This window comes from Equus asinus, chromosome 6 (genome assembly GCF_041296235.1).
Source record: "Equus asinus isolate D_3611 breed Donkey chromosome 6, EquAss-T2T_v2, whole genome shotgun sequence".
Classification (NCBI taxonomy): Eukaryota; Metazoa; Chordata; class Mammalia; order Perissodactyla; family Equidae; genus Equus; species Equus asinus.
Genome location: NC_091795.1, coordinates 50,909,237 through 50,936,845, shown reverse-complemented (window position 1 = coordinate 50,936,845; position 27,609 = coordinate 50,909,237). Strand labels below are relative to the sequence as shown.

Sequence of the window (27,609 nt, the reverse complement as noted above, 5' to 3'; positions counted from 1 at the left end):
AATGAAAAGGAAAACTTCCAAACTCATTTTACGAGGCCAGCATTACCCTGAAACAAAGTCAGACAAGGATACTACAAGAAAAGAAAACTACAGGCCAATATCCCTGAATACAGATGTAAAAATGTCTCAACAAAATACTAGCAAACCAAATTCAGCAGCACATTAAAAGGATTATAACACCATGATCAAGTGTGACGCATCCCTGGGATATAAGGATGGCTCACCATACACAAATCAATAAATGTGATACATCACATTGGTAGAATGAAAGATAAAAATCTTAGAAACATCTCAGTAGATGCAAAATAAAAAACCATTTGACAAAATTCAAAATTATGGTAAAAACTCAAATTGGGTATAGTACGAATGTACCTCAACATGATAAAGGCCACTGCAATATTGTGATTTATAAGATATATAAATACATATGGTCATGTAGATGACAAAAATTTGTTTCTCATCTATATTTGGTCTCCATCCACAGTTCCTGGCTCAAAGCTCCCAAAACCCTTGGAATGTCCTGAGCTTTCCTAGAGCAACAGAAGCATCAATTCCTTAAAACATCTCAGAGCCATAAATGTGAACTGGGTGTCTTGTTATTCATTACAAGCCCCTTTCCACCACCACTGGGTTTATGTTAATGAAGGTGACTTGGGAAAGTACCTAAGGATGGGGGTTGTTTTCCAGCGGAACCACCCATGAACAGAGGATTGGAACTTTCAGTCCCACCTCCTGATTTCTAAGGAGGAGAAGAGGGGCTAGAGGTTGAATCAATCGCCAACGAGTTAATAATCATGTGTATGTTATTAGGCCTCCATAAAAATCCAAAAGGAGGTGGTTCAGAGAGCTTCCAGGTTGGGAAACCAGAACTCTTCCACATGCCACTATGCTGGGTTCAAGTGGTTTCATGGAGCTTCTGTAAGCTCCACGAAGACAGAAGCTCCTTTGTTCAGGACCTCACCCTCTGTATTTCTTCATCGGGCTGTTGATTCGTACCCTTTAATGTCCTTTGTAATAAATCAGTAATCTAGTGAGTAAACGAGTTTCCTGAGTTCTGTGAGATATTCTAGCAAACTAATCAAACTCAAGGAGGAGGGTCATAGGAACCTCTGATTTATAATATGTCAGTCAGAAGTACAGGTAACAACTTGGGCTTGCAATTGACATATGAAGTAGAGGGTAGTCTTGGGGGACTAAGCCCTTCCACCGGTAGAATCTGATGCTATCTCAGGGTAAAGAGTATCAGAATTGAGCAGAATCGAGTTGAATTCTTGGACATTTCACTGATGTCTGAGAATTACTTGTTGGTGTGGAGAAGCCTCCACAGAAACACACATTGGAATTGGGTCCAGGAACCCAAAATAGCCATATATGACAAGACCACAGTTAACATCACAGGTCAACATAACATCAAAGGTTGAAAGCCTTTCCTCTAAGATAAGGAACAATACAAGGGTACCCAGTCTCACCACTCCTGTTCAACACAGTACTGGAAGGCCTAGCCAGAGCAATCAGACATAAAAAAGAAATAAAAGGCATCCAGATTGGAAAGGAAGAAGTAAAACTGTCTCTTTTAGCAGATGACATGATCTCATATGCAGAAGATCCCAAAGACTCCACCAAAATAACATGTTAGAACTAACACATGAATTCAGTAAAGTTGCAGGATACAAAATCAACATTCAGAAATCAGTTACACTTCTATACACTAACAACAAACTACCTGAAAAAGAAATAAATAATACAACCCCACATATAATGGCATTGAAAGAATCAAATTCTTAGGAATAAATTTAACCAAGGAGATGAAAGATCTGTACACTGATGAAGGAAACTGAAAAAGACACAAATAAATGGAAAGATATCCTAGGTTCATGGATCAGAAAAATTAATATTGTTAAAACGTCCATACTACCCAAAGACATCTGTAGATTCAATGCAATCCTTCAAAATTCCAATGGAATTTTTCAAACAAGTAGGAAAAACAATCCTAAAATTATTATGAAACCACAAAAGATCCCAAATAGCCAAAGTAACTCTGAGAAACAACAAAGCTGGCGGCATCACACTTCCTGATTTCAAACTATATATTACAAAGCTATAATAATCAAAACAGTATAGTACTAACATACTGTACAGTACTGACATAAAAACAGACAGGCAGAACAATGGGACAGAACAGAGAGGCCAGAAATAAATCCATGCATATATAGTCAACTAATATTTTACAACAGAGCCAAGAATACTCAATGGGGAAAGGATAGTCTCTTCAATACACGGTGCTGGGAAAACTGGATAGCCACACACAAAAGAACAAAAATGAATCCTTATCTTACACCATACACAAAAATTAACTCAAAATGGATTAAAGACTTAAATGTAGGACCTGATACCGAAAACAGGGAAAAAGCTCCTTGATACTGGTCTTGGCAATGATTTTTTGGGTATGACACCAAAAGCACAAGCAACAAAAGCAAAAGTAAACAAGTAGAACTACATCAAACCAAGAAGCTTTGGCACAACAAAAGAAATAACCTACAGAATGGGAGAAAATATTTACAAACCATTTATCTAATAAAGGATTACTATCCAAAATATAAGGAACTCATACAATTCACTAGCAAAAATTCAAATAATCCAATTAAAAAATGTGCAAAGGATCTGAATAGACATTCTTCCAAAGAAGACATACAAATAGCCAAAAGGTACATAAAAAGATGCTCAACATAAATAATCAGCAAGGAAATGCAAATTAAAACTATAATCAGATATCAGCTCACATCTGCTAGAATAGATATTATCAAAAAGACAAGTGATAACAAGTGTTGGTGAGGATGTGAAGAAAAGGGAACCCTGGTGCACTGCAGGTAGGAATGTAAATTGGTACAGTCAGAATGTAAAACATGATGGAGATTCCTCAAAAGATCCAAAAATAGGGGTCAGCCCTGTGGCCCAGTGGTTAAGTTCACACACTCTGCTTCAGAGCCCAGGGTTTCGCTGGCTCAGATTCTGGGCATGGACATGGGACAGCTTGTCAGGCCACACTGAGGCAGTGTCCCACATGCCACAACCAGAAGGACCCACAACTAAAATATACAACTATGCACCAGGGGAATTTGGGAAGAAAAAGCAGAAAAAAAAAAAGATTGGCAACAGTTGTTAGCTCAGGTGCCCATCTTTAAAAAAAAAAAAAAAGCAAAAATAGAACTACCATGTGATCCAGCCAGCAATCCCACTTCTGGATATAAATGTGAAGGAAATGAAATCACTATCTCAAAGAGGCATCTGAACCCCCCATGTTCAATGCAGTATTATTCACAGTAGCTAAGAAATGGAAGCAACCTAACTGTCCACTGATGGATGAATGGATAAAGAAGATGTGGTACATATACAAAACAAAATATTATTCAGCCATAAAGAAAGGAAATCCTACCATTTAGAACAACATGGATGAAACTTGAAGGGATTGCTAAGTGAAATAAGTCAGAGAGAGACAAATACTGTATGATCTCACTTCTAAGTAGAACCTATACAGCTAAACTGATAGAAAAAAAGAATAGAATGACGGCTGCCAGGGGTTGGGGGGGTGGGGCATGCGAGAAACGGGAAAAGGTTGGTCAAAGGGTACAAACTTATAGTTATAAGATCACTAAGTTCCTGGGACTGAATAATGTACAGCATGCTGACAATATGGTGACCATAATTAACAATACTGTACTTAAAAGTTGATAAGAGAGTTAAGTCTTAAATGCCACCATCAAAAAGAAAAAGATAATTATGTGAGGTGATAGATGTTTTAACTAACCTTATTATGATCATCATCTTGCAATACATACATGTATCAAATTATCATGTTGTACACCTTGAACTTACACAATGTTATATGTCAATTATATCTCAATAAAGCCAAAGAAAGCACAATAGTAGTTAAAAGGAAGGCAGGGTAATGGAAATATTCAATTGCAGTGGTGCTTACACAGGTGTATACAGTTGTCAAAATGAATGGAATCATACACTTAAAATAGATGCAGTTTACTGTAAGTTAAACATCAATAAAGTAGATTTGAAACTTAAAAAAAATTCAACTACAATAGATCTCATCTGAATCCTGATTCAGATTTTAGGAAAAGTTAAATAAAATTCTGTATAATTTAGAGTATGAGGGAAATTAGAGCACTAGATGTTTTATATTAAGGGATTACTGTTAGCAGTATCTTTTCAAATATCACGTCTGCTCAGACAAGGGAAACAAAAGAAAAAATAAACAAACGGGACAACATCAGACTAAAAAGCTTAGGCAAGGCAAAGGAAACCATGAAAAAAATAAAAAGACAACCCGCCAACTGGGAGAAAAATTTGCAAATCATATATCTGACAAGCAGTTAATTTCCAAAATACATAAAGAACTCATACAACTCAACAACAAAAAAAAACCTGCTCAAAAAATAGACAGATGATATGAACAGAGATTTTTCCAAAGAAGATATACAGATGGCCAACAGGCATATGATAAGATGTTCAACATCACTAATTACTAGGGAAATGCAAATCAAAATTACAATGAGATTATCACCTCACACCTGTGAGAATGGCTATAATTACCAAGACAAAAAGTAACAAATGTGGGAGAGGATGTGGAGAAAAGGGAACCCTCATACACTGCTGGTGGGAATGCAAACTGGTCCAGTCACTATGGAAAACATAAAATTAAAATAGAAATACCATATGATCCAGCTATCCCACTATTTATCCAAAGAACATGAAATCAACAACTCAAAGAGATTTTTGCATCCCTATGCTTATCGCAGCATTATTCACAGAAGCCAAGACGTGGAAGCAACCCAACTGCACATCAATGGATGAATGGATAAAGAAGATATGGTACATATATACAATGGAATACCACTCAGCAACAACAAAAGACAAAATCGTGCCATTTGCAACAACATGGATGGACTTTGAGGGTATTACGTTGAGTGAAATAAGCCAGACAAAGACAAACACCGTATGATTTCACTCATATGTGGAAGATAAACACATGGATAAAGAGAACAGATTCGTGGTTACAGAGCAGAAGGGGGTGCGGGGGAAGGACAAAAAGGGTAAATGGACACGTGTACGCTGACAGATAAAAACTAGACTATTGGGGGTAAGCACAATGCAGTCTATACAGAATGTGATATATAATAATGTACACCTGAAATTATACAGTTATAAACTAATATGACCTCAATAATTTTTTCAAAAGAAAGATAATTTAGAAAAAAAGAAATTACTCAAATTTTTTAGCTGTGATGATGATATTATAGTTGGTTTTTTTTCTTTTTCTTTTTCCTTTTGTTGGTGAGGAAGATTGTCCCTGAGCTAACATCTGTGCCAATCTTCCTCTGTTTGGTACATGGGACACTGCCACTGCATGGCTTGATGAGTGGTGTATAGGTCCACACCCAGGATCCAAACCCAGGAACCCTGGGCTGCCGAAGTGGACCACGTGAACTTCACCAAACCCCTGGGTCGGCACCTGTGGTTATGTGTTTTTAAAGTATTTGTCTTTTTAGAGAACTATATTAAAATATATACAGGTAACATATAATACCTGGGTTTGCTGCAAAAATCATCCAATGGGTAAGAGAAAGGGAATAGGTAGGATACAAATGAAACAAAATTGTCCATGAGGTGGTAATCGTTGACTGGGTGGCAGGTACATAAATATCATTGCCCATGAACCTTCCCACTTCTGCACATAACTTTCTATGTTTAAGTTTTTCTATAAAAAAGTGTTAAAAAATTACCACACATTCCAACAAACAAGACAACAAACCACATAATCAAAAACAAAGAGGGAAATGTATTGAGAGGGAAATTCATCGCAATACAGACACACCTTAGCAAACAAGAAAAATCCCAAATAGGCAATCTCAAATTACACCTAACTGAATTAGAAAAAGAACAAGAAACAAAGCCCAAAATCAGCAGGAGAGAAATAATAAAAATCAGAGCAGAAATAAGTGCTATTGAAACAAAAAAGGCAGTAGAAAGGATCAATGAAACAAAGAGCTGGTTCTTTCAGAAGATAAATAAGTGACAACCCCCTAGCCAGACTTACAAAGAAAAAAGGAGAGAAAGCTCAAATAAACAAAATCAGACATGAAGGAGGAGAAATAACAACAGGCTCCACATAAATACAATGGATTCTAAGAGAATACTATGAAAAACTATACGCCAACAAAATGGGCAATTTAGAGGAAATGGATCAATTCTTAGACTCTTAACAACCTCTCAAAGCTGAATCAAGAAGAAATAGAGAATCTGAATAAACCAATCACAAGTAAAGAGACTGAAACAGTAATCAAAAGCATCCCAGAGAATAAAAGCCCAGGTCCAGACAACTTCCCTGGGGAATTCTACCAAACTTTCAGAGAGAATTTAATACCTATCTTTCTCAAGCTATTCCAAAACATTAGGGAGGATGGAGCACATCCTAACACATTCTACAAGGCCAACATCACTCTGACACCAAAGCCTGACAAGGACAGCACAAAAGATGAACACTACAGGCCAATTATCAGTGATGAACATAGATGCAAAACTCCTCAAAAAATTTTGGCAACCCAAATCCAGCAATACATCAAAAGGATCATACATCATGATCAACTGGGACACAGGGATAGTTCAACATCCGCAACTCAATGTGATACACCACATTAACAAACTGAGGAATAAAAACCACATAATCATCTCAATAAAAGCAGAGAAAGCATTTGAAAAGATGCAACAGCCATTTATGATAAAAACTCTTAATAAAATGGGGATAGAAGGAAATTACCTCAACATAATAAAGGCCATATATGACAAACCCGCAGCCGACATCATACTCAATGGGCAAAAACCCTGAACGCCATCCCTCTGAGAACAGGAACAAGACAAGGATGTCCTCTATCACCACTCTTATTCAACATAGTACTGGAGGTTTTGGCCAGAGTAATTAGGAAAGAGAAAGGAATAAAAGGAATCCAAGCAGGGAGTGAAGAAGTGAAACTCTCAGTTTGTAGACGACGTGATAGAAAAAACCTAAAGAATCAATCGGAAAACTAGTAGAAATAATTAACAACTACAGTACAGTTGCAGAGTACAAAATCAACTTACAAAAATCAGTTGCTTTCCTATATTCCAATAATGAAGTTACAGAAAGAGAACTCAAGAACACAATTTCATTTGCAATCGCAACGAAGAGAATAAAGTACGGGTGCCGGTCCCGGGGCAAAGTGGTTAAGTTCAAGTGCTCCGCTTTGGACGGCTGGGGTTTCGCCGGTTCACAGCCTGGGCCGGGACATGGCACCGCTCATTAGGCCACGCTGAGGCAGTGTCCCACATGCCACAACTAGAAGGACCCACAACTAAAATATGCAACTATGTACTGGGGGGATTTGGTGAGAAAAAGCAGGAAAAGAAAAAAAAAGATTGGCAACAGTTGTTAGCTCAGGTGCCACTCTTCAAAAAAAATAAATAAATAAAGTACCTAGGAATAAATTTAACCAAGGAGGTGAAGGACTTATACAATGAAAACTATAAGACATTACTGAAAGAAACTGATAATGACATAACGAGATGGAAAGAGATTACATGCATGTGGATAGGAAGAATAACAAACATAGTTAAAATGTCCATACTACCCAAAACAATCTACAGACTCAATGCAATCTCAATCAGAATCCCAATGACATTCTTCATGGAAACAGCAAAGAATCCTAAAATTCATATGGGGCAACCAAAGACCCCAAATTGCTAAGGCAATTCTGAGAAAAAAAGAACAAAGCTGGAGGTATCACAATCCCTGACTTCAAAATGTACTACGAAGCCTTAGCGACCAAAACAGCATGGTACTGGTACAAAAACAGGCACACACATCAACGGAACAGAAGTGAAAGCCCAGAAATAAAACCGCACATCTATGCACAACACAATGGAGAAAACGTAGTGTCTTCAATAAACGGTGTTGGGAAAACTGGACAGCTACGTGCAAAAGAATGAAAGTAGACAATTATCTCACGCCATACACAAAAATAAAGTCAAAATGGATCAAAAAGTTGAAGATAAGTCCTGGAACTATAAAACTCCTGTAAGATAATGCACATAGTACTCTCTTTGACAGGGAACTAAAAAGGATCTTTTCAAATACCATGTCTTCTCAGACAAGGGAAACAAAAGAAAAAAGAAACAAGTGGGAGTTCATCAGACTAAAGAGCTTCTGCAAGGCAAAAGAAACTAGAATCAAAACAAACAGACAACCCACCAATTGGGAGAAAATATTTGCAAATCATAGATCTGACAAGGGGTTAATCTCCATAATATATTAGGAACTCACACAACTGAACAACAACAAAAACAAACAGCCCGATCAAAAAATGGGCAGAGGAGATGAACAGACATTTTTCCAGAGAAGATATACAGATGGCCAGTAAACACATGAAAAGATGTTCAACATCACTAATCATCAGGGAAACGCAAATCAAAACTACACTAAGATACCACCCTATGCCTGTTAAAATGCCTATAATCAGTAAGACTAAAAATAACAAATGTTGGAGAGGGTGTGGGGAAAAGGGAACCTTCATACACGGCTGGTGGGAATGCAAACTGGTGCAGCCACTATGGAAAACAGTATGGAGATTCCTCAAAAAACTAAAAATAGAAATATCATATGACCCAGCCATCCCACTACTGAGTATCTACCCAAACAATTTGAAATCAACAATTCAAAATAACATATGCACCCCTATGTTCGTTGCAGCACTATTCACAGTAGCCAAGACATGGAAACAATCCAAGTGCCCACTGACCAATGACTGGATATGATGTGGTAGATATATATACAATGGAATACTACTCAGCAGCCATAAAAGCGACAAATTCATCCCATTTGCAATAACAGGGAAGGACCTGGAGGGAATTATGCTAAGCGAAATAAGCTAGACTGAGACAGACAAACACCAGATGATTTCACTCGTATGTGTAATATAAAGAAACACATGGACAAAGAAAACAGTTCAGTGGTTACCAGGGGAAAGAGGGTGGGCAGTGGGCACAGGGGTGAAGGGGAACACTTATGTGGCGACAGTCAAGAAATAATGTACAACTGAAATCTCACATTGATGTGAACTATTATGAACTCAATAAAAAATAAAAAATAAACAAAAGGAAATCAAAAAAATTTTTAAAAACCAGAGAGAAAAAGAATAAGACAGAAAATCAGATATTAAAGATATCAAACCTAAACTTTACAATATGTTCAAGATATTAGATGTTAAGATAAAGAATTTCAGTAAAGTTCTGAAAACTATTAAAAAAGAATCAAAAACCTTAAAATTAAAATATTACATACAGTTTAAGAGAGGATTAGGGAAAGGAAGAAAGGTCAAAAATAAATATCCAGCCTGAAGTACAGAAGGATGTACTTTTGAAAGACAAAAGGATGGAAAACAAAGGAGAGAGCAAGAGAGACAAGGAAGATAATGAAAAAGTGTAGCATTTATGTAATTGTAGTCCCAAAAGGTGATGAAAGCATGAGGCAGGTCCTACATTTGAAGAGATAATGGCTATGTACTTCCAAAACTAATTTTTAAAAACTCAAACCAGATTCCAGAATGAATCCCAAACAAATACAAAAACAGATGCAGACACACCATAGTAAAACTGCTGAAGACCTAAGACAAAGAGAAAATCTTAAAATCAGATGAAGAAAAAACCTACCTTTAAAGAAACAATAGTAAAACTGATGGTTGACTTCTCAGTAGAAACAATTTAAGCTAAAAAAAGAAAATGGAATGACTTATTCAAAGAAGCAATAGTAACTGCCAATCTGTAATTCAATATCCTATTTCAGTGTCTGCTTGTCTGAAAATGTATTTTATCTTCATTTTAGAAGACAAGCAAATACTGGAAAATTATCATCAACAGTAGAACCACACTAAAGGAAATGCTAAAAGAAAAACGATCCCAGATGAGAACCCAGAGATGCAGTAAAGAATGAAGAGCAAGAGAAAAGGTAAATGTGGGTAAATCAAAATAAGTATTAACTTTATAAAGTAATGTCTTACAGAGTTTAAAAAATATAAGCAATTAAAATACACTATAACAAAAGTTGTAAAGAAAAACACAGGGGTGGAATAAATGGAATTAAAGTATCCTAAGACCTCGCCACTCAAAGTGTGTTCCAAGGACCAAAAAGCATCAGCACCATCTGGAAACTTCTCAGAACAAAGAATTTCAGGCAAAACTTCAGACTGCTTGAGTTAGAATCTGTATTTTTAAGAAAATCTCCAGGTGATTCTTATGAACATTTAAGTTCCAGAGGAATTATTCTAAGGTCCGGCAAGTCATAAAAGTACCAAAATAAAATCCAGTGTAGGAAATTCACATAATTAAGATTCGGGTAAAGAAGCATGTAAGAAAATGAATACAAGAACAAGACAAAGACTCAGTTTCACTTCTGTTGAATTGGAGGACAAGGAAGGATAAACGGAAATGTCTAGCACTAAGTTAAGGATATTGGACTAATGCCTAGAAAATTGATCAGGGATAAGAAATATACTCTGGAAGTCGCCTGAAAGATGATGAAGTCACAGAAGTAGATTGAATCCTTACTTCAATTTCTTCATAAAATACACAGCAGAAGACTAAACCTTGGGTAATATCCACACTTAAAGGATTAGAGTAACAAAACCCTGAGCAAGGAAGGGGAAAATGTTAAGATTATGCAACACAGCAGTTCTCACACTTTTTGTTTTTATGGCTCCTTTGCATGCTTAAAAACTGAAGACATCAAAGAGCTTATATTTAGGTGGTTTATATCTATGAATATTTATTGTGTTCTCATCTAAAACTTAGAAATATTTATTTACACACTAGTTTATAAACAATACATTCATTACCTGTTTTTCATTTTTAAAAAAACCAGTGACTTGAGTGGCATTGTTTTAAATTTTTTTGAAAATCTCTTTAGGGCTGGCTTATTAGAAAACGCCTACATTCCCACTAATTACGTCTGCATTCCATCTATCGCCATACATTGTTTTGGTAAAATATATGAGGAAAATCCATCCTTAAAAGATCTGAAGGGCCGGCCCTGGGGCCGAGTGGTCAGGTTTGCAGGCTCCACTTTAGCAGCCCGGGGTTTTACTGGTTTGAATCCTGGGTGTTGACCTAGCACCGCTCATCAGGCCATGCTGAGGTGGTGTCCCACACAGCACAACTAGAAGGACCTACAACTAGAATATTCATCTATGTACTGGGGGTGCTTTGGGGAGAAAAAGGAAAAAAAAGAAGATTGACAACAGATGTTAGCTCAGGTACTAGTCTTTAAAAAAAAAAGAAAAACAAGATATGAACATGGAAATAGGAGAAGTATTTTAATACTCTTGTCAGATAATTTTGGATGTTCTTCTTTGAAATTACACCAAAACTCAATGACTATTAATTTCTTACGGATAATTTACACTATGAAATCTAAAACCATATCAGTACTCTGTTACATTAAAATCCATCAATCTGGGGTTGGCCCGGTGGTGCAGTGGTTAAGTGCACACGTTCCACTTTGGCGGCCCAGGGTTCACAGGTTCAGATCCTGGGTGCGGACATGGCACCACTTGGCAAGCCATGCTGTGGCAGGTGTCCCACATATAAAGTAGAGGAAGATGGGCATGGATATCGGCTCAGGGCCAGTCTTCCTCAGCAAAAAGAGGAGGACTGGCAGCAGATGTTAGATCAGGGCTAATCTTCCTCAAAAAAAAAAAAAAAAATCCATCAATCTATCTTGCTCTCGGAATAGATCTTTTGCCCATAAATGATTTTTTAACATCATGCATTGGTGATATGGAAAATACTGGTTCACTAAGTTATGCAGAGCCTTCCAATGCTGACATATTTGATTACACAGTATCAAAAAATAACACCACTAACACTCCCATCAACCTCATCAAAAACCTGTAAGGATTGAGCAGCTGTCAAACTCAGAAGGACAGGTACAAGTTTTCCACAATTGTAATTTTTTCCTGAAAGCTCAGTTTTCTTACTGGAAACCAATGCTGTCAGTTTTCTTTGAAGTGACATGCTTGCTTCCTTCATTCCAGAAAATGCCTGCCACATAACCAAATCTGGGTAATCTTTGAGTCAATCATTCTTTCAAACAAAAATGGTGATTCATGAAAAAAGCAGCCAATTCAGCTTACAACTCAATCACATGAGTGCACTTCCTTAAGACAACCATCTTACTGCAGCATGCTGGAGAAATGCTTTATACGTACTTCTCATTTCATCATGGAGTATTAAAAAGACATGCATGCAAGCTTTAAGATTTAATAAAATTTTCATTGCTTCATCAAGGACATCAAGTAAGTTATTTTTAATCAGCAAGTGCTTGGTGGTGAAGATTACATTAACTACTTAGTGCCACTGCCTTATTTCCTGCAATGTGGCCAGCAGTTTTATCCACCATGCCTTTGCACTAACAGTGAAAATATCAACCAAAAGGCAAATAATGTCTTAGCTCTCAGACTCCTTGAAAGACTCTTTGGGAACCCTCAGGGGTACGCAGACACTTTGAGAACCAGTGATGGAGCCAAATGAAGATATAAATTTAATAATAAAGAGATATACAAAATAAAAAGTATCCCAATTGAAAAGAAGGCAGTAAAACTATTTCTATTCACAGATGACATGATCTTGTACAAATCCTAAGAAAATACTAAGGAATCCACTAAAGAAAATTAATAAGTTCAACAAGGTTGCAAGATACAAGATCAATAACCAAAATCAACTCTATTTCTGTACACTAGCAACGAAAAATGAAAAAGTGAAACTTAGAGGGGCCAGCCTGGTGACATAGAGGTTACGTTCATGCACTCCACTTTGGCGGCCCAAGGTTCACGCATTCACAGACCTACACAGTGCTCATCAAGCCATGCTGTGGTGGCATCCCACACACAAAATAGAGAAAGACTGGCACAGATGTTAGCTCAGCAACAATCTTCCTCAAGCGAAAAAAGAGGAAGACTAGCAACAGATGTTAGCTCAGGGCCAGTCTCCCTTACTGGAAAAAAAAAAAGTGAAACTTAGAAAACAATTCCATTTACAATAGCATCAAAAAGAATAAAATTCTGGGAAACATATTTAATAAGAGTAGGTGCAAAGGGGAGGCAGGATGGCAAAAGGGGTGATTAGGCACATGTGCAGGGTGATGGAGTGTAATTTAGTCTTTGGGTGGTAAACACATTATAATCTACACAGAAATCGAAATACATAACGATGTACACTGAAATTTATATAATATTAGAAACCACTGTTACCACAATTAAAAAAAAGAAGAGGAGGTGCAAAACTTATACTCTGAAAACTATAAAACACTGTAGGATAAAGGTAAAGAAAATCTAAATACTGTAATGCCCCCTGATGTGTAGTGGATACATTCCACAACCCCCAGTGGAAGCCTGAAACTGCAGATAGTAGCAAACCCTATATACATTGTTTTTTCCTACACATACACAACTATGACAAAGTTTAATTTATAAATTAGGCATAGTAAGAAGTTAACAACAATAACTAATAATAAAATAGAACAATTATATAACAATATACTGTAATAAAAGTTACCATAGATCTTAGCAACATCAGTATATCATTATTTTTCTTTCCTTATTAAGTCAAGAATTTTCTGCTTTTCACTTAAAAGCACCACCTTATGTGCAAAAAGGAAACCATGAACAAAACAGAAAAACAACCCACCAACTGGGAGAAAATATTCACAAATCACTTATCAGACAAGGGGTTGATCTCGAAAATACATAAAGTCATACAACAAAACAACAAAAAAAATTAAAAAATGGGCAGAGGAAATGAACAGACATTTTTCCAAGGAAGACATACAGATGGGCAAAAGACACATGAAAAGATGCTCAACATGACTAATTACTAGGGAAACATAAATCAAAACTACAATGAAATATTACCTTACACTGATCAGAGTCTCTATAATTACGACAAAAAACAACAAATGTTGGAGAGGATGTGGAGAAAAGGGAACGCTCCCACACTGCTAGTGGAAATGCAACTGGTGCAGCCACTATGGAGATCAGTATGGAGATTTCCCAAAAAATTAAAAACAGAAATACCATACAATCCAGCTATCCCACTACTGGGTATTTATCCAAAGAACTCGAAATCAATGATCCAAAGAGATTCATGCACCCCTATGTTCATCACAACACAATTCACAATAACCAGGATATGGAAATAACCCAAGCGTCCTTCTACAGATGAATGGATAAAGAAGATGTGGGGGCCGGCCCAGTGACACAGCAGTTAAGTTCGCACATTCCACTTCTCAGAGGCCCAGGGTTTGCCAGTTCGGATCCCAGGTGCGGACATGGCACCACTTGGCAAGTCATGCTGTGGTAGGCATCCCATATATAAAGTAGAGGAAGATGGGCACAGATGTTAGCTCAGGGCCAGTCTTCCTCAGAAAAAAGAGGAGGACTGGCAGTAGTTAGCTCAGGGCTAATCTTCCTCAAAAAAAAAGAAAAAGATGTGGTATATATAAACTATGGAATACTACTCAGCCATCAAAAAGGACAAAATTGTCCCATTTACAACAACATGGATGGATCTGGAGTGTGTGATGTTAAGCAAAATAAGTCAGAAAGACAAATACTGCATGATTCCATTCATATGTGGAAGATAACAAATACATGGATAAAGAGAACAGATTAGTGGTTACCAGAGGGGAAAAGGGTTGGGGGGGTGGGTGAAAGGGACAAAGGGGCACATATGTATGGTGATGGATAAAAATCAGACTACTAGGGGTGAGCACGATGAAGTGTATTCAGGAATTGATAAACAATAATGTACCCCAGAAATTACACAATGTTAGAAACCATTATAACCCCAATAAAATTATTTAAAGAAAAAAAGAAAAGCAGCAGCAGCACTTTATGGATTCTCTTTGGCATATCCAAATTGCCAGCATCACTACTCTGGTGCTTTGGGGCCATTATTAAGTAAAATATGAGTTATTTGAACACAAGCACTGCAAGATCACAACAATCAATGCAATAACCAAGACGACTAACAGGCAGGTAGCATACACAGCATAGATACACTAGACAAATGGATGACGCATGTCCTGAGCAGGAAGGAGCAGGATGGCATGAGATTTCATCAGGCTACTCAGAACAGTGCAAAATTTAAAACTTATGAATTGTTTATTTCTGGAATTTTCTATTTAACATTTTTGGGCTGCAATTGACCATGGGTAACCGAAATCTGAAAGCAAAACCCTGGATAAGCAGAGGACTACCGTAGATAGAAAGACATCCTATGTTCATGGATGGGAAGCCTTGACATTGTTAAAATGGTAATACTCTTCAACATCATCTACAGATTTACTACACTCTATCAGAATCCCAAAAGGCTTCTTTGTAGAAATTGACAAGCTGACCCTAAAATTCTTATGGAAACTCAAGGGCCCCAGAATAGCCAAAACACTTTCCAATTTCAAATCTCAGTACAAAACTACAGTAATCAAGATAGTGTAGGACTGGCAGAAGGACATGTGTACAGATCAATGTAACTGAATTCAGAGTCCAGAAATAAACCTATGTATCTATGGTCAACTGATTTTCAACAAAGGTGCCAAGACCACTCAATGAGGAATGTCATTTCTACAAACAGTGCTAGAACGACTAAATAATCTCATGCAAAAGAATGAAGTTAGACCCTTACCTCACACCATGTCCAAAAACTGACTCAAAATGGGTCAAAGACTTAAATGTAACAACCAAAACTATAAAACTCTTAGAAGAAAACACAGGGGTAACTCTTCATGCCTTTGCATTCTGGCAATGGATACACCAAAAGCACAAACAACAAAAAATAAATAAATTTCCTTATTAAGTTAGTGATAATTAAACTTTATCAATATTAAAAACTTTTGTGCTTCAAAGGACACTATTGAGAAAATAAAAAGACAACGCATAGTATGGGAAAAAATATTTACAAATCATCTATCTGATAAGGGACTTCTGCTAGAATATATAAAGTACTCTTACAACTCAAAAAGACAAATAACCCAATAAAAAAATGAGCAAAGGATCTGAATGGACACCTCTCCAAAGAAGATACACAAATGACAAATAAGTACATAAAAAGATGTTCAGCATCATTGTTCAACAGGGAAATGCCAATCAAAACCACAAGATACTACTTTACACCCAAAAGGACAGCTAGAATAAAACAGTCAAAATAACAAGCGTTGGTGAGGAAGTAGAAAAACTGGAACCCTCATAGACTGCTGAAGGGAATATAAAATGGTGCAACACTTTGGAAAACAGTCTGGCAGTTTCCGAAAAAGTTAAACTGAGTTATCATTTGACCTAGTAATTCCACTTCCAGATATGAGAGAAATGAAAACAAGTCCACAGAAAAACTTTTACACAAACGTTCACAGGGCCCATCCAGCAGCACAGTGGTTAAGTTTGCATGCTCTGCTCCAGCAGCCTGGGGTTCGCCAGTTCAGATCCTGGGTGTGGACCTACCCACTGCTCATCAAGTCATGCTGTGGTGGCGTCCCACAAAGAAGAACTAGAAAAGACTTACAACTAGGATATACAACTAGGTACTAGGGCTTTGGAGAGGGAAAAAAAAGAAAAACAAAAAACAAATGTTCACAGAAGCATTATTCACAATAGCCAAAAGGTAGAAACAACCGAAATGTCCATTAGCTGATGAATGAACAAACGAAATGTATATCCATACAATGGAATATCATTCAGCCATAAAAACGACAAAATTATGCCATTTGCAACAACACGGGTGGACCTTGAGGGTATCATGTTAAGCAAAATAAGCCAGACAGAGGAAGACAAACACCACATGATTCACTCATATGTGGAAGATAAAACACATGGACAAAGAGAACAGTTTAGTGTTACCCAAGGGGAAGGTGGCTAGGAGGTGAGCACAAGGGATGAAGGGGCACATTTATATACTGACTGACAAGAAATAATGTAAAACTGAAATTTCACAATGTTATAAACTGTTATGACCTCAATAAAGTAAAAATAAAAATAATAATTATTGTAAAAAAATCCATCCTCTTTGAACTCTATCAGGAATAAGGCCAATGAATATATGAAGTGCCGTTTGCTAGTGAGGTTTTGGAAAAAGAAGCTTCCTTGTTCTCATACAGTAGGTTTCAGAAGAGATTCTCTCTCTTTTCCTCAGTATGATATAAATATGTGATTTCCAAACACTGTGATATAAAGATGGTGCAGTAGCCATTTCTGCTATCATGAGAAGGGCCAAACTGAGGGCAAAAACCAAGGAAGCACAGCAGAGCAAGCCATAAAGAAACGAAGTCTGGATAATGTCACGAATCCAGAAATTAAGAGTAGATCACACCAAAAGATAGCAGACACCGGGGCTGCTTAGTTACAGCTTTAAAAAAATCCTTTTTGTTTCTGCCAAATGGGCTGTTTGGGTATCAAGGGATAGTCAAGAATTTTTTTAAATGGAAGGGAAAAAAAAACAACCTTAACAGAATGAGTTTTTGGTTTCTTTGAAAAAGATCAATGAAGCACCTTTTTATGAAGGCAGGTGGTAAGCAGGACATCACAAAAGCAAGGATTGACAGCATATGAAATATCCAAGAAAACTGAGAAAATAGGAAAAACCACGAAATTCAACCTACCCTTGTCTTCTCTTTCATTACCCACCTAGAGCCATCTTAAGATTTTTCAGATATTTTAACATAAGTTTTGGTCCTACTATGTGTGGGCACTGTGAAACTTAGTTAATATAACAGATAGTTGCAATCACAGAACTTAAAGTCTTGTAAAATAAAAAGACATTGAATAATAAAAATAAATACATAATTCTAAACTGTGGTAAGTGTTATAAAGGATAAGAAAGATACTGAGTAAGTAAATAAAAATAAATACATAATTCTAAACTGTGGTAAGTGTTACAAAGGATAAGAAAGGCATTGAACAAGTACATAAAAATAAATACATAATTCTAAACTGTAGTAAGTGCTATGAAGGATAAGAACCAGAAGTACTTTAGACTGGACATTCAAGAAAGGCCTCTCTGAAAAAATAACATTTAAGTCAAGACTTGAAGGCATAGGAAGGTAATGAGTTCCAAGAATATATAAAGGCTCAGTGGCAGCAAGAATATCACTGAAAGAAGGCTAGGCAAGCAAGGGGATGAGGTTAGCAGTGACTATGTCATGCAAAGCGTCACAAACCATGACAAGCTGTTACACTCCCCCATCCCCAGCAACTATTCCAACCATTTAAAGGCCCAGTTCAATCTTCCATTTTCCTTGAAACCTTGCCTAGTCCACTTTAGCCAGAATTAATATCTCCATAGTTCCTGTAATTTTTTTTTTTTGAGGCAGATTAGCCCTGAGCTAACTGCTGCCAATCCTCCTCTTTTTGCTCAGGAAGACTGGTCCTGAGCTAACACCCGTGCCCATCTTCCTCTACTTTGTATGTGGGACGCCTGCCACAGCATAGTGTGCCAAGCGGTGCCATGTCCGCACCTGGGATCCAAACCGGCAAACCTTGGGCCGCCAAAGCAGAACGTGCGCACTTAACCGCTGCACTGAGTTAGTAGTGTTCTTACTACTGCTCTTACACTTCCACATTCATCATTGGTTTCTGACCCTTTCTCAATAATCAGAATATGGTTCATAAGTCTGACAGCAAAGTTACCTAGAATAAAAAGTTCCTTCCTATTTTGTGTTATGGTGGTTCAAAACCAGTACATTACTAAATTGCTAATGTACATTGCTAAAACAGCCCAACAGAACTGGAAGTCAAAATAAATACTTTAAGACTATGAAATCTATACACATATGTTCTGATGTTAAAACGATAAACTTACTTTTTTTAAGTTTTATCATATTTCCTGATTTCCTTCCAGATATGCTGTATGGGCTACTCAGCAATCTGACTTCACAGACTATTTCAAGGTGATAACCAGAAAACTACACAAAGACATATAAAAACCCAAATGCCCATCAACAGAGGACTGGTTAAGTTATAGTACAACCAAATAATGGAATACTACATTGACACCATTAAAAATTATAATGTAAGTGCACATTAACATGGAATGGTGCCTATATCTTATTAATAAAAATGGCACAGAGTAATGTGTAATTAGTTTATTTACATAAAACAGTGTGTCTGAGGAAAGAGAAAAGAATGACTTAACAGATGTTTACCAAAACATGAACAATGATTTCTTTGGTAGGTGTGTGTATTTTCTTCTTTATTATTTTCTGTCCTATTTGACTTTTTTCTAAAAAAGCAGGTATCCGTTTTAGAACAAGAAACAACAACGCTACTTCCACTCTTTTGAAAAAGACTAAACATCTTGGTAGAGAGTGAAGTTATCAATGACAGGGGTTCTTAACTTTTCTCCTGCCACCAAACACTACAGACGACACTTGCCCAACATGTTCCAAGAACCTAAGCCAGATTATAATGAAGAACTCACAGCTAAAGATTACACCAAATCTCCAACACATGGCAGCTCATCAAGGGGCAATATTACAATCAAAACTCTTTTGGCTGCACATTAACTCAAATGGTACACAAAGGGGAGACCTCTCAAAAGGAGCTCTAGTTTCAGTATTGGAAAGCTACTAGGGTATTATCTTCTGCCTCTTTATGGAGCTTCAATGTCAGCCATTTCCACAAATTTGCCCCTATTCTCTTCTGCAGCCTCCTCCACCTGCTCAATGTTTCTACTCCCTCACATGAGCCTGCAGAAGCACTTACTGTAGCTCAGCTGCTCAGGGCTACTTTAGTCAAACTTCTGACAGGAAAAATGTGATTGATCGACAGCAGCCCCACCCCCATCAGATTAAGAGTCTATCTGGAATCCAATCAGCAATGGCTAGGGAGCAGGTCTTCCAGGGCATGTAAGCAAGATAAGTTCTTTAGAAGGGGATATGGCCTGGGCAGGAAGAGAAACTTGTCTTTTACCACAGTAAGGAAAGTGCAAGAGGAGGCCAGGTTTATATTACATCAATTCTGAATTAAGTGAGTAACATAGATTTGGAGACTTTTTAATTTCTACATAATTTGAGAGAAAATAACATTAACAGGTATTAATCACATTAAAAGGCAAAAAGCCCAATTATTTTCCTGGTATATAAAGTCCTAAACAAAATTTAGCAAAATTTCATCCCACAGACCAAATCTCACCACTTATGGAGAGAGAGAACAAATTTTTGCCTTTTTGCATAGTCTATTAATTTAGAACGCAGATGGTTAGGGTGGATATTTTTTATAATCATATACCTACTGATTTATGAATAAGATAATAGAAAGCAATATATATGATATAATCTGCAGCTACAGCATACTTCATCCAGAAACTCTCACAACTAAATCACTACTGACTACAGTTCAATGAACACTGATTTACCTAGGCAACCACATTCCTCTTCTACAACAACTTTTCATTCACTAAAATGTTTACTAAGCACCTACTCTCTACAAGGTACTATATTAGGACTGGGAAAAGAATAAAACACAGCCCCTGACTTTAAGGAATTCACCATCCAGCAAAAAGAGGTTAACGTTAATTAAAAAAATAAAAGACAATGGGGCTGGCCCAGTGGCATAGCGATTAAGTTCGCACACTCCACTTCGGTGGCCTGGGGTTCTCAGGTTCAGATCCCAGGCACAGACCCACACACTGCTCATCAAGCCACACTATGGCATTGTCCCACATACAAAACAGAGGAAGATTGGCACAAGCAAGCAAAAAAGAGGAACACTGACAACAGATGTTAGCTCAGGGCCAATCTTCCTTACCAAAAGTAATATATAAGAGGGGCTATTCGTGAAAATATATAAAAATAATTTTTCATTTTTCCAATCAAACAGTATACTCATAATAATGTCTTCTATTTAAATAGAGCCTAAAGTTTATATAGCACAGCCTAACTGTTAAGAGCAAGGGCTTTTAGCCTAACCTGGGATTAAGTCCTGTTCAAATCTTGGCTCCACTGAATAGTCATGTGACTCTAAGCAAGTTATGTAAACTCTAAGCCTTGGTTCTCTTATCTGAAAAGGGTGATAGAGTACCTACCTCAAAGAATTGATAAAGTACCCAACACAACTGCTCAATAAAATATTCTGCTTTAAAAATAAAATACAAACAGAACTATTCTGCAAATACTGATAGAGTATCTTGAGTTCTAGCTCAGGTATGACTACTAACTAAGCAGATGTCAGGTGATCTTTAGCAAACCACTTAGCCTTTCTGAGGTTCAAGTTCTTCTCCTTTAAAACTGAGATACCAATACATGTTCCTGCTTTTCTCAAAGGATAGTCAGGAGGGACAAATAAATTGTCCATTTTAAACATCTGGTAAACTGTAATTCACTAAACACAGATACAATAAAATCCACAACATACAATTGGTTTAAAAGGCTGATTTAAATCAAATTTAAAGCCAATTTCACTCTGCTCTCAGAGAAATTTACCTTAGCATGGCAAATAACCAGCTCAACTTACTAGTGAGCTACCTATGGCGATGGCCAAAAGCATAACATCAGGTCTCCAACTTCACATCAACATCCAGAAATGCTTTGGACTTAGTAAATTGGTTCACAAAAGTAGTTATAAAAGCAGCAACTTCACAAACTTAACCGAACAAGCACAGGAATATAAACTTAAAATTATTTCCTAAACTGAATGCAACCCCACAAACTGACAGTAGCAAAATTCACTTGATACATCTCAAGCTTTTAAAATGTCTTCCTTATTAAAAACAAAGCATTGAAAGGAAAATGGAAACTCAAATATATTAGTATTGTTGAGACTGGTTATTCTAACGCTAAAGCCAAAAGCTATCTTGAAAAGTAATTTCAAGTTTTAGGATATCTGTCAAAACCATATTAAAAAAGGAGATGAGCAGGTCCTTATTATGGGTTCCTTAGCCTGGTTCCACAGACAGGCTTCACTGGGTCCTTAACCTGCAAGTAATATTTTGTCTGTATACCTGTATGTTTCCATGGTTTGACTTTACAGCTTCAGATTCTCAGCAGGACTAGAGGTATAACTAGTAATATTAATCCTCTCATCAAAAACTGATGACAAATGGGAGCTATTTACAATCTTTTGTTACCAATTTTTATTTTAACTACATTACATTCTGCCAGATTTTAAAATAAATATTTCATATGAAGTCTTTACCCTTACCAAAAACTCTCTGCATATCAGATATAAAACTATACTATCCACGTTGTCTACCCTGTCATTTAAAACACAAAATTTTTAAATTATACATTTACTAATGTCCTCAGGCATACTTTAAGTTTGATCAGGGTTTGTAAATTTCACAAGCAATAAGAATTATTTTTTTTTAAATACCAAAAACCTATCTTTTTCAACATCAACTTGAAACACACCACCCAAAAATGCACATAATTTACTACTTCTCTTGGTTAAACTGTTATGGGGAGTTATACTGAGCAAGGAATTCTGAGCACATCATTTTGAGACTTTAACTCAATTTCTAATCAAGGATGGATTGTTGCTCATCTTTGCACAACCTATGGGGGAAAAAGGACAGACTTAGATAATTATTGTGAGCAAGATTACAAGAAAGACATATAACCTACTTCATTCAATTCAACAAGTTTTATCAAGTTCCAACCACCATGCTCCTAACCAGTCACGGATAAATGTTACTGTAATGAGATACAGTAATACCCCCTGCTCTCAGGGAACTTAAGCATTTTATGTTTGGGATACAGGAACTACACAGAGGAAAAATGAAAACAATTTCAAAACTACAGGGAAAAAAGATAACTTGTAACAGCTTGATACAACCCACAAATAAAATTGCTGAAGTAACTTTTTTTTTTAAAAAAAAAAAAAAAGGGGGAAGCCTAATTGTGAGAGTAGTGTTTAGGAGGCAAATTTTTAAACTGAGCCTTAAAGGAAATATTAAGAGATTGTCTTAAGTATTTTTAGAGACCATGGGCTTATACACAAATAGAAAATCTTTCTTACGTTTATTAAAAGAGGTTTCTTAGATGGTCTGCATGGCCAGATTCTGCGAACCTAGTTCAACTAACTGTATTTACTTAAAGGCAATAAAAGCTAAATTCTACTTCAATTCTCCACATTTCTAACTTGCCATAAATCCACTGCACTTTTGAGTGCTTCTAGACAAATTTCTAGAGGTTTCCCAAATAACGTTCAATAGGACCTTTCACCATGTCTCTTTTCAAAAGATGATAAAGATCAACAAACTTTAGTTTCTTCAGATACTATGTTTAAAGTTAACTTCCCTAATTAAATTTAAAATAATTTTTAAAACACAAAGTTACTAAAAGCAGTTTTTCATAATATATATTAGGTAGGAAAGCTATTCATTTTCCAATTTCAGAATAATAAAGCCATAAACACACAACTTACATCTGAAATTAAAATACAGTTCACTGAAATAAGTACTAAGGCCTTATGCTTATCCTCACATCATAAACCACTTGCACCGAAAATGGAAGTATCTAAAAATAAACACAAATAACCTAAAAATTGTAAGAAAACTTAAAATGACAAATATTGGAAAGTATAGTTTGAATATGTGCAAAATCCTACTTCCACCTGTCAGGAAGAAAATGCACAGATGAAAGTAAACCAGAATCCTTCCACTTTTACTGCTGCCTTTGGTCACTAAAGTGAAATTCAAACACATAAATAATAAAGTAAAATTCAAACACAAATAAGATCACACATTCTATAAATCGTTTTAAACAATCATACTAGAAAATAGGTAGTTTGGAAGTCTTTTGAAGTGTCACACACACAACACAAATGCAAAACCCACATAAGCTTTTCATAAATGAGCATTCTCTCAACAATCAAGTTTTTGCAAATTAACCTTTTATCTAATTCACCTCGTCCAACTAGGCCTTTGGGGCCAGAAGTAGTTAACTTGCATACATCCTGTTTCTTTAAGCTAAAATACCATCTTACGAAGGTCAGGAGTAACAAATTAAAACAATCTGGCTAGAAAAGATCAACGTACGCTCTTTAATAACCAAAAGTACAAGCAGTAAGGCCTTTCATTCTAGGAAACAGGCCACGACTATCCTGGGATGGTATCTGTAGTGCAGTGCTCTCCTTAATGTAACAGAATTTACCATTAAAACGACGAATAGTACACCAAAAAGAAACATCATTAACTAATCTAACCAAAAAAATAGGTATGAAGGTTCCAATCATCACTATCACAGTTCATTTTCAGCTATTTAAGGGCTGGCAGAAGGATTTAATACGCCCACACACCCCCAAGGGAGGGGAAAACCACCAACCTCCTCCCAGGGAGTTTAATGAAAATGAGCAGGTAAGAGAGGCCTCGGCCGCACGCCGAAAATCAAAGAGGGCGGCCGGAGCGTCGAAGGGTTCGGACTGCGGACGAGAGCCTCGTCCTCGGACCCCACCTCCCTCACCTTCCCGGCAGGGCGAAGGAGGCGAAGGCTCATTAGTTCCTTCGTTAATTGACACCTGTAATGAGGAAACTTTCCGAGAGCTGAGCCCGCCCAGGCCCGGCCTGGCCGGAGCTCTGCTGCGGCCGCCTCTCGGGCGCCCAGGTAACTGGGCCGGGCTGGGCCTGAGGCGCCGAGCCGGCCGCGCCACCGCGCACCTTCCCGGGGCGCTAGGCCCGCACGCCGCCCGGCTCGGCCGTCGCCTCCCGCAGGCCGCGGCAGCCCGGGAGCGGCGCGGGTCCCCCAAACCGTGCACCCCGACAGGCCGCCGCCGCGGCTACTTACTTTCATTTAACACCTCCACCAGGTCTGCGCAGTTCTCGCACATCGTTCGGCCGCCGCCCCCCCCTCCCCCGCTTCGGATCGCACTGACTGATCCCGACCGGCGGGGGGGAGGGGAGAGAGGCAGAGGAGGGGGCCGGCCGGCCGGCGGGGCGGGGAGGCGACGAGGGCGGGCGGCGGCGGGGACGGGGCGGGGAGCAGAATGGGGGAGGGGGCCGGCGGTCCCCGGAGCGGGCGGGGGAGAAGAGGGGGGCGAGGGGAGGTGCGCAGGCCGGAGGGGCGCGGAGGCGCCGGCGGCGGGGAAGGGGGGGAAGGACGGGGGGAGGGGAGAGGGAGGGAGGGGGCGGGTGGGGAGAGAAGCAGCAGAGTCACTTCACCGACCAGACGCCGCGGCCACCGCCGACGCCGCCGCCATTTTAATAGAGCGTTCGGGCTGCGCTCGGCTCTTTCCGCCCGGGCGAAGAACCCGACGAGGAGCGCCTCGCGCTCTCATTCCTCCGCCTCCCGCCCTCTCCTGCCTCCCGCCCTCCCACCTCTCCCTCCGCACACACGCCGCACGCTCCACGCCCCGCCGCGGCCGGCTCGCCGCCCTCCCTTTCCTCTTCCGTCCGGCCTCCCCGCCCTCGGTCCACCCCCTCCGCGCGCTCGCCCACCCCGCCCAGCCCGGATCTCTGTCAGCGGCCGGAAGGGAAACGCGGAGCCAGCGCGGCCGCGGGGGGAGTCCGGGTGAGTAGGGGAAGATGGCGGAGGCGGCGAGCGGGTCGCGGTTGCGCGACGTCGCCCACTGCGGCCCACTCCGCGGGCTCCAAGGCCCAGCGAGCGCCGGGTTGCTCGCGCCGCCCTGTCCCCCGCCCCTGCGCTTCGCCGTTTTTCCTCCGGGCTCTCGGAGGGGAATGGGCGCTGGTATCTCCCGTGTCCCCCTCCGCGCTCAGGCTTGGGGGTGGAGGAAGGCTGGAGGTTAATGGGGGAGTTGGGCCGGGGCGACGCCGCAGCCCAGGTCGAGGCACACGGCCGCCTCCCCGCGGGGCTTTGTGAGGATGGAAGAGCGCAGGGGCCGGCGTAACCCGCATCCGTGTTTATTGCTACCCTCGTTTCTGTAAGACTCGTCTGTACTCATGCAGTAAGACAGCTTGATGGGACTAGAAATGGCGGAGTGAAGTGCTCACATGGCATCTTCTTTTTACGCAAGAGGGCCCCTCGCGAATTGCCCATCTACAACTCCACCTGAAACAGCATATCCTGCTTCTTAGCGAAGATTAAGGATATTAAGATGGGGGAGGGGGCGGGGAGTGAAGAACAGGCGAAGGAAAGGACATACTCGGCTGAAGTTTGGTGGTGTGTTAACTAGTTTGCGTAGGAAATTTTTCCTTCCTCCTGCCCTCAGTACCTCCCTCACTCACTTCGGTACCCAGTATATTTATATAGACATGTGACTGAGAGGTCCGAGAGGTAGCGTACATAATATTCTTAAAACTGCAACGGGAGCAGATGTTACGGCCTTGTAGTAATCCTTTTATAGGTTTTGTCGAGGTTATGTCACACCATCTCTCCATGCCAGAACCACCTTCTTTGCCTTTCTGCTGCTTGAAGTCAGTACTATAAAGTTTCTGCCCAGCCTGTTTTAAGTTGCTTTATATGAACAGGTGATCCTTAGGAGCTGTAGAGCTGTTGTGCCATCATCTTCCCTTCTTCACTATAAAACTTGGAGGTCTGCAGACTTGACTTTGGATCCTGTAGCGGACATTGTCCATCCGGCATCCGTTCCCACCCACCCCTTTTCTTCCTTGACAACAGAGACTAGCCAAACTCAAGATTGGGGTTTTTTTTTCAGGTGGCAGCTGAGAGACCTTGGTCTGGGGAAGGAAAGCCCCAAGGAATATTTGTGATTGCTTTAAAACCAATTATGGGATGGTTTGTCTGGCAGCGGGTCATAGGTTTGAGTTCTTGCAAATGACATATAAGCAGAAATCTGCAGAGTGGGTCTTTTGGAAAGACTTGCCCATTCTTAATCAGCAGACATGCTCCCTAACGCTTTCTTCTTTCTGCCTGAAATATGGTCTTGAAACAGAATACAGCATCCGTGTTGTGATTTTTTTTTTAACAATGAAACCACAAACAGGATAAAAGCCAACCATGAAGTTGATAATACAGAGTGATAAACTGTTGGTCCCTGATGCATCCTTGAGCAGCTGTCTACTCCAAGACTGCTTATGTGAGAAAAATAAACTCCTTTTTCGTAAGCTACTCTTACACTTCCATTACTTGTAGCCAAACACATTCCTAACTGATACCGACATTCTTTTGATAATTTGTAAATATCTGTCAACTATGCTTTTAAAACCAGAGAGGACCCGTAACAGTTCTTGAAAATGAGGACAACCACTACCTTAGATGTGAAGTACTAGGCTGTACTGAAGACACACTTGTGTTCTTTAAAGAAATATTTTTTGAACAATCACAAGCCTCCTAGTTTTTTTTTTTTAACAAATTATGTGAAATGAAGCTTGGCTTAAAATGCTTTGAGAATCTAAAGAATTATTGTCTAAGTGATCATTGCTCTTCAGTCATCACTTCAGGGCTCAACAAACTTTCTGTAAAGGTTCATATAGTAAATATTTTAGGCTTTATAGGCAATCCAAGTCTCTTATCACAACTGCACGACTCTGTTAGCGCAAAAGCAGCCATAGACAATACATAATGGAATAAATGTAGCTGTGTCCCAATAAAACTTTATTTACGAACACTGCAATTTG

At 38.9% G+C, this 27,609-nt stretch overlaps 1 protein-coding gene across 5 annotated transcripts in view; it reads right to left on the bottom strand.

Moving 5' to 3' along the window:
* USP34 (ubiquitin specific peptidase 34) overlaps positions 1–25,481 on the bottom strand; it is a 251,988-nt gene extending 226,507 nt beyond the window's left edge. For all 5 annotated transcript variants that reach the window (XR_011504013.1, XM_044772515.2, XM_070512047.1 and 2 more), the window contains exon 1: positions 24,860–25,481. Coding sequence is in view for 4 of the 5 variants with exons in the window: in XM_044772515.2 (XP_044628450.1) it covers positions 24,860–24,902 (43 nt within the window). In the remaining variant the exon portion in view is untranslated. The remainder of the gene's footprint in view (positions 1–24,859) is intronic.
* Positions 25,482–27,609: the final 2,128 nt, after the last annotated feature.